The sequence below is a fragment of the Volvox carteri genome (assembly GCF_000143455.1).
Source record: "Volvox carteri f. nagariensis unplaced genomic scaffold VOLCAscaffold_45, whole genome shotgun sequence".
NCBI lineage: Eukaryota > Viridiplantae > Chlorophyta > Chlorophyceae > Chlamydomonadales > Volvocaceae > Volvox > Volvox carteri.
Window position 1 is genome coordinate 968,383 of NW_003307588.1, and position 11,638 is coordinate 980,020.

At 53.4% G+C, this 11,638-nt stretch overlaps 1 protein-coding gene across 1 annotated transcript; it reads right to left on the reverse strand.

The window, feature by feature from the left end:
- Positions 1–771: 771 nt before the first annotated feature.
- Positions 772–10,731, reverse strand: VOLCADRAFT_106538 (uncharacterized protein; the record flags this gene model as incomplete). The annotated part of the gene is made up of 15 exons (XM_002954767.1): positions 772–786; positions 1,076–1,165; positions 2,326–2,436; positions 2,610–2,840; positions 3,510–3,722; positions 4,050–4,253; positions 4,414–4,677; positions 5,175–5,334; positions 6,594–6,634; positions 7,020–7,119; positions 7,209–7,423; positions 7,480–7,815; positions 8,026–8,264; positions 9,031–9,063; positions 10,530–10,731. 15 exons carry the CDS (start codon positions 10,729–10,731, stop codon positions 772–774), a joined length of 2,454 nt encoding a protein of 817 aa, XP_002954813.1.
- Between the last annotated feature and the right edge of the window lie 907 nt (positions 10,732–11,638).

Consider the following 11,638-nt stretch of genomic DNA (forward strand, 5'->3'; position numbering starts at 1 on the left):
CCCCCCCCAGACCCCCCCCCATGAGTTACAGTTTACTTCGTGCAAACGCCGTGGGGAATGCCGCAACACGCGCACACCACAATCTCTCAAACACTGATCGAATAGAGTTCGTTCACCATCGTTCGTCTTGCATCACGTTGAAAGATAACACTACACGACCTTCCGGGTTGCAAAAGTAATGATGCATAGCAGCAATGGACCGGAACCACCAAGCGCAGCCTGTTTCCTGGACCATCGCGATTGTCTCCATATGACGAACGTTGATGTTTGGCCCGCTCGCTGTTGACAACCGGAGTGGCGTCATTGTCGTCGGCTGGCTGCAGCATTGCGCCCACATTCCCTACGACCTCTATACCGTCTTCATTAACATCGCTAATGGCTTCAGTGATTTTTTATATCTGCTTTAATGACCTAACACGCTTTGGGAGCTTCGGGTCAATGTTTTGCAGCGTTTGGTCCGGTCAGAAACAGTCCGATTCCTCGTTGACTTTCGGGCGTGAGCTTCCTAGCAGTATCCATGGCATTAAAGTATATGATATGGTTAACATGTATGTCTCCTGTGAGATTCTAGCGGCTTTGGCACGGACAGTCCATTTTTGGCTGGAGGAATGAACTTGCACGGTCGGAACATTATTTATCCTTAACTTTCAGGACCACGAACATTTTTTTATTCCGAATTCGGAATATATTCCGCAAAAAAATAACGCTGGTGTCGGAGTGTTGGAGTGTTGGGAGTGTGCATGGTGTCGATACGTATGTGTGTCAGTCAGTTCATGTGTTCATGTCCTTGTCAGTGTGGGGATGTGTGGACAAGGGGGTTGGGAAAAAAGGAGAAACCAGCGACACATCAGAAGACCTTTTTTAAAGTCGTCTCTAGGCATGCACATACACACATGCACATACAGACATACAGACGCACGGGCAACACAGCCCCTCAGATGCAATGCTCCATATCTTCACATTCACACTCACACCAAAACAGCTGACATTTTTCCTCACACACATACACACACACAAAAGCACATAAGCAGACAACATGCACATGAATCAACAACTAACGAACCAACCAACTCACACCCAGAGACACAAATACCAGACAGACACCCAGAGATTCTGGATGCTTCATGCTGGGGCCCCGCCCAAAAAACTGCAGGGCCGTGCTTGCCTGCTGTTGGGGGTGGGCGACGCTCATCATGCTCAGCGGTGCTTGCCTGCTGTTGGGGGTGGGCGACGCTCATCATGCTCAGCGGCGTTGGAAAGCTGTCGGAGGAAGCATCGACAGCCAGCGTGAAAGACACGTGTCACACCCCACACAGCAAGCATGTAGGCCAAAGTGGCGCGCGATGTTGCCAAAGCCTCCCATGGCCTGTGCATGCTGGATGTTCACAGCTAGTTACGAAAGCTTGATTTCTAGGGTGAGAGCGAGACATAGAACCCTAAAATATTGAGGGAATCGTACAACAGTCACTTTGAATACGATTAGGTGGTTTGCAGACCAACGACTAAGGCAGAAGATAACCCTAAGCAAGCCCAATTATACATGCAATCATAGCTTTGTTTACATGTAATCTTGACAGTACAGCTCTGGTATTTTCACATACAATGACGTGATTTCAGTTCATGGCGCAAGCATAGCACGAATGGCAACGGTCAAGCTGCTAGCTGCGTTACAGCCAAACATGTGCGTGCCAATCAGAAGGTCTGTCAAAGCAACTCTTCATAATGCCAGGTCTTCCATGCTGTGTGCTAGTCCACTTACTTCCGTAAACCGGCCACCACCACCCATCACCCTCAGGATGACACATATGTTGATCAATATGTAGAAGCTACTCGTGAGGTTATCAGGCGGCTACTGGGCCCCTTCCATGAACTGCAATATGCCAGGTAAAAACACCTTCTCCAATCATGTTCAGATAGCCAGCACCGCTAAGCAACGACCAACCTGTCTCTTGCCCATGTCAATCCGAAACTTCGAACTCAGTGCCGCCTTCCCCCTGCCACCACACGCCAGGGAATCCAAACTCCTGGCCCTGCTGCACTACCATGGTCTCACCACGGGCCTCAGTCACTCCACCCTGGGGGAGGAATACTGCGGCATACTGCAGGTGGCAGGTGAACACCGTCCAGTGCAGCCCAGGAGTAACAAACCCCAGGAGTAACAAACGGTCTCCCCCTTAGTCCTCCTTCAGTCCACCCCCGTTTTCACACATGGACTCTGGACACCGGCAGTTCAATCTGCCCTCACACACGCCAGGTTCCCCCTGGACCGCTATCAGCTCCACATGGTGCATAGCGGTCAGCAGCAGCCGGTAGGGGCAACCTCACCAGGGTAGCCGCAGCCCTATTGCTGCAGATAGTGCAAAGTGTGAGTGCTTCACATGCAGGCGCGGTGCAAGTGTGGCTGCCCGCAGCCCTCCCTGGCCCCACACCCCATGCCTGCCGGTGGTGTGAACCAGTGGCCCATGCTGACCACAGCCTGCCACTGAGGCCGGGCACACAGGTGTGCACTTGATAGCCATAGCCGTTACACCACGCCCTCCACTGCTGCTGCCGCTGCTGCCGTGACACTGGCTGCTGCTGCTGCTGCCGCCGCTGCACCTGGGCTTCACTTCATATGTCTTGGTCAGCACCATGCTGATGCGACCACTGCTATGAAACGCAGCCATCTCTGGCGGGTAGGCATCCAGGAACTTCTGCTGCTCCAGGATGGGGCCGTGGCAGAGGATGTTGCGCAGCAACCTGTGGAACCAGCGAAGCCCAACCTTGACATCAGTCTGAGCCCTGTCATCCCGCTCAAATTTGGTCTTGCTGCCACGGCTGTTGCAGTGGTGGTCCCGGACCTGCAGGTAGATGGAGCACCGGGGCTGTGATCAACGCAGTTGCATGGGAAGCAGGGGTGTACATGCCAGCGGCATTGCGGCCCGGCCCTGTTGGCTGGCTGCAGTCCGCACAATGACTGCAGCTGTTTGGACAAGCATCATGCCTGGAATTCGACAGGTGCTGCACTGCTGCCTCGCACTCTGACCCCTTGTTCCGTTTGCCTGCCCTCTTGGTGCCCGGCTGGGTTGTCTTGGTGGCCCCTCTAACGGTCCCCTCTACATGGGAAAAAGCTTGCAGCAGGTGCTCCTCTGCATCCCCACACCCACCCAGTTTGGCACGGCAAGGAACACTACTGTTGACCCGTGGGTGCTGCAGTAGTCCTGTGACCACTGCATGCGCCCTCCTAATACCTCACAAGCTTGGCTGCTCATTGTCTGATTGGCCACCCTGCTTGCAACCCTGCTTTTCCCCTAGCCAGCAGCATGCACTGCCAACGGTTTCCTGGCTGCCTTGTTACCATTCCTCCTGTGTTTTGCAGGTGACCTTGACGCTGTCTGCAACTGTAGCTTCCTAACCTCATCCTCCTTTTCCTTCTGCTGTTGGTCTCCTGGCCGGACTCGCCAATCTTGCAGTACAGCAACTCGCCCACCCCCCACACATGCCCCAACACCCTTCACTGGCATCCTTACCTGGATGAACCAGTCCGCCTTCAGCAGCCTGTCCGGTGTAAGCGCCAGTGCAGATGCCATGGCTTCCAGGAGGCTGTGCAGGTCCTCGTAGCTGTCGAAGTCCTTGTCCTTGCAGCGCTCACCGAGCACAACCAGCTCCCTGAACATTGTGGAGCTGAGCGACGGGATGGAGGTGATTGAGTCCAACAACTCTCCAGACTCTGTGGTGGCCGCCTGAGCAGGGAAGAGCGGGCAATGACAGGTAGCAAGTATGTTTTGTGTAGGGCAGCAGTACAAGTTCGTGTCCTCTAGCCTCGCACAGTCCAGTCTCTTGTGTCCCAGAAACCCTTCCGATTCTGTGTCACCGCAGCACCCTGCATGCCTTGAAAACCGACATACACCCGGGTGAGCGCCTCAAATGCCCACTTCTCCAGGTGTGCACCTGAAACACAACTTCTGCATGTATTGGCCCAAGCCTCTAGGGCCTCCTGGTTGGTGAACATGCGCTACTCAGAAGGTATTCCTGATGTACATGGGCATGTGTTGGCATTACACCCGTACCTGCAGCACCTGAGCAAATAGCGGGTTATCCAGATACAGCCTGCCGTTTCGCTCAGTGGTGAAGTTGGCCAGCAGCACCTCGAACGCCAGCGGGAGCTTGGCGTGCTCCACTCCAGCCATTGGGTCCAGCAGCTTGCGCAGGAGCAGCACCTGTGAAGTAGGCTGGCCCAGCACTTGCAGTACCATGTGCATGTCCGCCAGCACCTGAATAGGGATCACATGCGGCAATCGGGGATTGCTAGTCGAAACCGTCTGGCTCCACCAGCTGCCGTTCAACACGCAAGGAGCACACTCTTTCACAGCCAGCGCCTGACCATGCTTTGCACCCGTTCCCATTTGCAGGATTGCATTATGCAGGCCCCACCTCGGGAATGAACTTTCCTCTCAGGGTTTGCTCGACCAGCTTTGCAGCTGTGATAGCCGTCCCGTCATTACTCCACTCCTGGCATAAGTAGGCGAGCATGGCGATCTGCTGTGGTGACTGCCAGACCAGGTCGCTTGGCAGTGGCGGATCCCAGCTCGCGGCCTGGGCCTTTAGCTGCTCCCAGGCCACTTGCAGCACACCCTTGGACACCGTGGGGCTCAGGTTGAGTTGGGAGTGGTACGTGATTAGGACAAAATCGTTGGTCTGCGGCCATGCACAGCAGAGGCGTTCAGCTCTACAGAAGCTACAGTCATGGGTAGGACAGGCTGGGGGGGAAGATGAACCATGCACGAGTGAAGCTGCTGCCAGGGCAAGAGTGTACCAAACGTAGAACTGACCAAAAGGCGTCCGTGAAGACCGCGACATCGGGATGACAGAGTGAAGATGATGTCAGAAAAACAACCTACCTAAGCTGCCAGGACTAAGAAAGCAGAAAAAGCAGTATTGCCAAGCTGTAAAGAAGTAGGTGTAAAGGCAGCGGAGAAGTAATAAAACAGGGCTGTCATAAAGCTGGAATAAAGTTTGCTGCTGGCCTGGAGAACTAGCTGATTAGCTGGTACTGAAAAGCTGTTGGTATGCAAGTGCTCCTCTCAAACCCCCAAAAAAACGCGCGACCGACCTGACCAACCCAACTATCCTAGTCCGGCTAGCGGACAGACGCCAACACGATATACCGAAAAAGCTCGAACCACTGGACTCACCTGGCCAGGCAGCAGAAGTAGCGGCAAGGGCACATGCAAAGCAGAAGGGTAGCAAAGTGGTGAGCCGGGTGCGATAAAGGACAAAACATGCAAATGCTGCTGAAACATTTTAAACTGGCTGCAAAAGAGTTTCAACTGGCTGGCTGATGAGATATTTTGACTGAAAAGGGAAAGTGAAAAAAGAAAGGAAACACCTAAGAAGAAAAAGGCGGCGGAGGAAGGCATGAGAAGTGTCATACTGGACGAAAGGATGATGACGCAATTAACAGGATGCATAGCAGGTAGTTGTGGCCAGAAAATTGGGGTGAAAAAAATTAATAAGTGGAGAAGTACAGGCAAGTGCGGACATGTACATAGATGTGCGGGGAAGCGCGGGTGGACAAGCAAAAAATGTAGTGTGTGTGGGGGGGGGAGCATGAGAAGCTGAGTGGGGGTTGTGGCTGGGGTTGTGACAATGAGGCAGGCGGGAAGGAGCTGAGGGTCCACCCAAAGGCGCTGGGTCCTGGGACTGCAACCAAGGGGGGGCACATACTTTTCTCCGGACACACATGCTACATTTTTTGCCCGGCGACCCCAGGACCACCCACCCACCCACTGTCGTACGACATGTGTGTATGACACTGCCGTACATGCTCAAAAAAGTCATTTTCGCCCGGGAAAAAACCAGTGTGATCTGCACGTGAAGACCTTTTGACGTCCGTCACAAAAACTGCCGTGCAGCCAATCACAGCCACCACCAGCACGTCCCCTGTTGGAAAACCCGCTCGAATGAAGGCTATACATATGGCCCAAGCGCAGCTTGGAAACGAGCGCACAAAATACACACAGCTGGAACATCGCAACTTAGGCAGCATTGCAGAACAATTTCGGCAGCCAAAGCGTGGCCGTCAGAATTCCAAAAACAGCAAGCAGCATCATAAAACGAAGTCTTAGCGCCTGGACAAATGCAGGAGCCTGACGCACAACGCCAGAATATGCGGCTATAAGCAGAGCTCACGGCATTCACAAGCGTTGCAAGCAGGCATGCATGCAACACCCGTAACCACAACAGACAGGGATGCCAGTTTGTGTTCACACAATTGCTAGTACATCAGCAACATGATTGAGTTCACACCGACACACGGCTGCTGCCGTTCATAACACCACCGCGTCAGCTGTGCTGCCAGCAATGTTGGCCCAGAAGCACGAAGCACCACTGCCGAGGGGCCTGGATGCCTAGCTTCAGGTCTGCTATCCACACATCCGTTTTCTTGCTCGCCTTCTTTAGCACGCACATCACATAAACCCAATTGTTACAACTGCCTAGGAAGATATATCAATGTGTTCACAGTGACAATGAAGGTCCGTGGCCCACCATGGCTCTTGCTATACACACAACGAGTGGCCACTCAGTCCTTGCACCCAATCGGTCTGGCGCACCTTGACACACTGTCACGCCGCAAGGAGACGTGTAAACAACTCTGGGTCACACATGTTGCATGGCGCCAAGGGGTGTTGAGAGGCAAGGCCCCAGGCCTGAAGGGCCCCCCATTAACTAACCTCCCTAGCATCACAGCAGACTAGCACAATCAATAGATCTCGCCAAGGCGAAGCGATTGATGTCCATATTGGCACGTTTTAGCCACTGGTGACGTTGTTTAGGGACCCCTTCGACATCGTTCCTGGAGCCCCGGACCCACCACCCCACACGCTGCCATACAACCAACTTTGGAGACCAATAACTTATGTATTCCTGGGTCCATTTGCATTCTGAAAGCAGATATAGAACACTCCCGTCTAGCTCTTTGAGAATGAAGCATATGCATCCCCCCAGAAGTGCCCCCCCCTGCAACACCAATTGCTCACCAGGGTGACTGCAATGTTGGCCCATAGCGTCGCCATGGAACTGCCCGTGACGGCCCAGGCGACCCAGTGGGGGCTGTCCAGCAGGAGTTCCTTGAAAATGCTGCAGTACACACGACAGTGGAGGGAAGGAAAATGGTGCATGTGTCAGCTCCTTTGTGTCGTACACCTGCTGTAGGCATGAGTGCAGACCTCTGCCCCTTGTGCAATATGCTTATGTCGTACAATTGAATCTTGCAGCGATCTCCCCTTAGTGCCTTCTGCCCCCTCGTGTGAAGCTCCGCCTGGGCGTGTTTCACTGGCCATTGCCCCTCATCCTCGCCCATGTGATCACACAACACGGTTAGGGAAACCTTGTGCTGATTTACCACTGCATGAGCTGCACTTCGTCCAAGTCCAGTGTTGAGCTGCACGGCAAAAAGTCGCCCAGCATGGCCCGCTCAAGCAGGTAAAAGCTCTGCACCTCGTCAATCAGCAGGAAGTTCAGGCGGTCCCGTGGCAGCCGCTCCATGAAGTCCTGAATGGCGCCCGCTGCAGCGACAGCCGAGTTGTCGCTGGGTGCAGGCGTGCTGGCAGCAGCAGAGAGCCGCTGGTCAGCGGCGCTCCACTTGAGTACGGCAAGGAATTCCTTAAGGAAGCCACTGACACCGCTGCTGCGATCACAGCCCAAGCAGTTCACGCGCAGGAAGTTGGGCTCTGAAAGCACCATGCCAGCATGCTGCCGGCCACTGCCACTGCTGCTGTAGTAGGTGTTGGCCACAGCAGGCAGAACCTCGTTGAGCATGTAGGACTTGCCACTCTGCACAACAGGCACAAGATGGGCGCAAGATGGCTAGGTAAACATGCATTCCCCTTGGTCACTCAGCTGTGTATTACTCAACAGTGCACAAAGCTGCATGCATCACCCATCTACCACGCCTAATCTTCTCGTTCCAAACCCTGTTCCATGTGGGTTGGACACAAGCTGCACAAGGAGCTCTCCGTCCTTGGTCAGGCTGTTATATCCCACCTTGACCAGACCGTTGATGGACAGCGGCCGGATGGGTCTGCCCATACAGTACTCATCCTCGGCACGGTCCAGCCACTTCTTCAGCTCAGCTATCTGCCTGCCCTCGGGGTCCAGGAAGAACATGCTGTTCACGCCAGCACTTGTGGCAGCTGCAGTGCTGACAGTGTCCATGGGCTCAAAGAAGAACAGGTCCTGGTTCTGCAAGTCTTGCCGGAGCTGCAGCTTGCAAGCTGGCAGGCCTGCACAAGGATAGCCCATCGTGCCCACAAGGCGCATACACATTAAACAACCAGCAGCTGGCGCCCAGTTGCAATGCATGCAGGATCACAACACAACAAAAGGAGGCAGGAACGAAGGGGTGCAGAGCAGCAAAGTGATGAAGCAACTTCAAGCTGAATCAAGCCAGAAGTCACACCCCTCAGTAGCAAGAGGGTGTATATCATGCTGAACACTGAACCACCCCTCTACAGTAGAGAAAGTGTGTGCTGTCACACAGGGCTGCGCAATCGCAGGCCCAACAGGCTGGGGCGTGCAACTGCCAAGTGTTATCACTATGCATGTTGCCCGCCTGCCGAGGGACAAGCCCTTCATGGACATGTTGGCACTAGCGCTATAAATGAGCGTTCTGATGAAGTCCCCCCTCCCCCGCTCTCCATTCATGGTGGCCTGCGGCCTGAGGGTTGGTTTCTGTCCAGGAATGTGAGACCTGACAAGACTGAGAGTGGGAGCCTGGCTGGTAGTTTTTGTACAGTAAGACCCAACTCCACCTAAACCCACCATCACAACACCTGTGGAAACGTTAGTACGGTGCATGGGCAGGCCTAGCAGTTTGGGAAAGGGCATGTAAGCAGTGACAATGGGGGGTGGTAATGGCTAACGCTCAAGGCAGGCTATGTGACAAACCGAGCATCCACACACACTCAAGCCCAGTGCTGCAATGAAACGGGCACACCAAGCCCACAAAACCTGTTCCCCCCTTTCCCGCATCAGGCACAGTCGGCTCACCTGCATCAGTGTTGCTGGTGCCAGCATCTGCGCCTGCAGGCGGCAGGCCCACGGCAGGGTGAGCAGGGTGGATCACCGGAACACCCATGCTGTACAATATGAGCAACATTAAGTCGTCAAGCATAACAATGTTGCAGCATGTGTGCACATCATAGACACGGTCACCAGACAACATGCAAGGCGGGCCACTATCACACAGCGCACAGCTGCACGGCGGGGTGCTGCCTTTTTACAGCCGGTGGTATAGCATCTACACAATGCTGATACACGGTGAGCATGTTCACAAGCAGCCGCCTGTGAGCATGTTCACCAGCAGTCGCCAGCAGCAAGCATGCAGGGGGAGGAAAGTATAATGGATCCCAGTGAGATGGCAGCTTTATCCACGCCGCGAGCGGAGACAACCCCATCGGTCAGTCAGGCAGTCAGTCGCCATTCAGACACGATCAGCTGTGCCCATAGCAGCCAAGGTAGATCCCCTGCCATGGCCAGCCTACTCCGCCACAATCTTCGCAGTAGCTCAATCACAGTAGCTCAATCACGTACATACTGAACCACCTCAGGATGTTTGAAATGCTGCTTTTGCTTGGGTCAAGTCGCCAATGAGGAGATTTTCACATGTATACTTGTTGTTTGACTGGCAACCAAGCGGGCCTTACACTTCAAGACCCTGTTACCATGTAGATCGACGCTAAAATATCTTTCGAGTTTTTGCAAAAACAACTTGGGGTGGCTGCACTGGGGCCCTGGAAGCCGTGCCCTGGAAGACTCAAAACCATTTGGATCACTACGGGGTACCTCAATTTCCTCTGTAGGGCAAAATGGAAAATTCTCTAAAATGTCTACTGGAACTCTGTTTTCGGTCACAGACTTGGGGGTCACCGACCTCTGCCAGCAGGGTCAGGCATGCAAAATGGATGCAACACAACCATGTGCACGCGCTATGGGGCCACGAAGGACTTTCTCCACCAAGTTTGCCAATGCCCGTGAAGGGAACTACCCAAGCTAGCGCCACCAGCAGCAGCTCAGTGCGCTATCGAGAAAGCTTGCACATCCGATTTTCTCTCAACCACAAAGACTAGAAACACCGTTCTAAAGTCACTATACAAACAACGCCTACATTAGGGTTTACTGTTGAGGAAGATCATCCGTCACAGCAATAACCTTTCTTGCAAGTTATTGTTTACATCTTGCAAGCTATTGGTTACGATACCGGAGACAGGTTACATTACCAGAGACAGGACAGAAACCCCCTCTTAAGCAGAAAACTTCTCCGACACCCTAGTTGACAGGGTGATCAGTCGCATGCCGAACTTCAGATGTACCGAAAGACAACCAGCCTCACGGTCCACGCCACTCAATGTGTGCACAGCAGCATCCAAGATGCTAAAGTTGATATCTTGGCAGCGAGAGCAACCACCACGAGCAGGAGTCTATGCAACGCAGGCTCCTCGGCAAAGGATGACCTAGTTGGTGGCACAGGAACCGCGCTTAGAATTTACCTAAGGCCTGCCGAATGGCATCCACCACGCCAGGCGCCAGATGCGCTTGAACGAGATTTTCCCGTGTAGCTGCACGCAGGCGCGCAGCGGTCCGGTACTTGGCTGCCCACAGTAGCTCCAAGTCCTCTTCATCTAGCCCAGCAGAATCCAGGCCAGCCTCTGTCACTGCAGCGCACATACGCTGCCTGTCATCTGGCGTCATTGCGCCAAACGCCGACCAACGCCACCGGTTCTCGCAGGTTCTGCTTCAGCTGCGTCGACCCCAAATATTTAGTGGAAACCCTCTACGGGAATGCTACGGCTGCAAGTCGACGTCAGCGTTACGTTTGTTGCATTTTGCAGCTGCGGCAGCACCTAAGCTCTGATCAGAATCCAACGAGTGTGGCTTATGTATTCAAGCCGTGCTGGAATAAGTGACGTGGAGCACCTATCAGAAATTTTGCAAAGGACCAATGAAGACAAGATGTTATATGTTGTACGGGCCGTACTGCTCAGCAAAACATGTGTCCCCCACAGAGTTTGTCAAATCGGTTTCAACCCAAAGGGCGGTGAACATCACCTTAACAATTGCCACTGACTCGCAAGCCTCACTGGATCTTATCAAAAGAGCAGTAAACGATCCGAGTAAACTGCATATTTCCAAGCACAAAGCCTTACTAATGGACATCGCCGACCTACTGTACGAATGCGCCCAACAGAACATAACCGTTCACTTCCTGAAAGTGAAATCGCACACAGGCCTTGATGGTAATGACAAAGCTGACAAAGGAGCAACATCGGTCGCACGAGGTGAGAACCCAGCAACATTTACTGAAAAGGCCGACAATGCCCCGTTCGATAAAGTGTTCTGGCTGAAACAACGCGACACCGGTCTTTACGTTAATGACCTGAACAAAGGCCTTTATAAGCATCTCCAGCAAGGTACCTTCGCAGGCTATACCAACGACACAATACTAACTGAAAAATGGCGTAACACCGCCTCGAAGTTAGACCCCAAATCTAGCAATTCCTTCCTCAGTAACGCAAAGATGTCACACTGGCTCAAACTGCAAGTACTGAAAGCTCGATACGGGCTGCTATTTAATGCTAAACTAAAGAAACTTTACGGA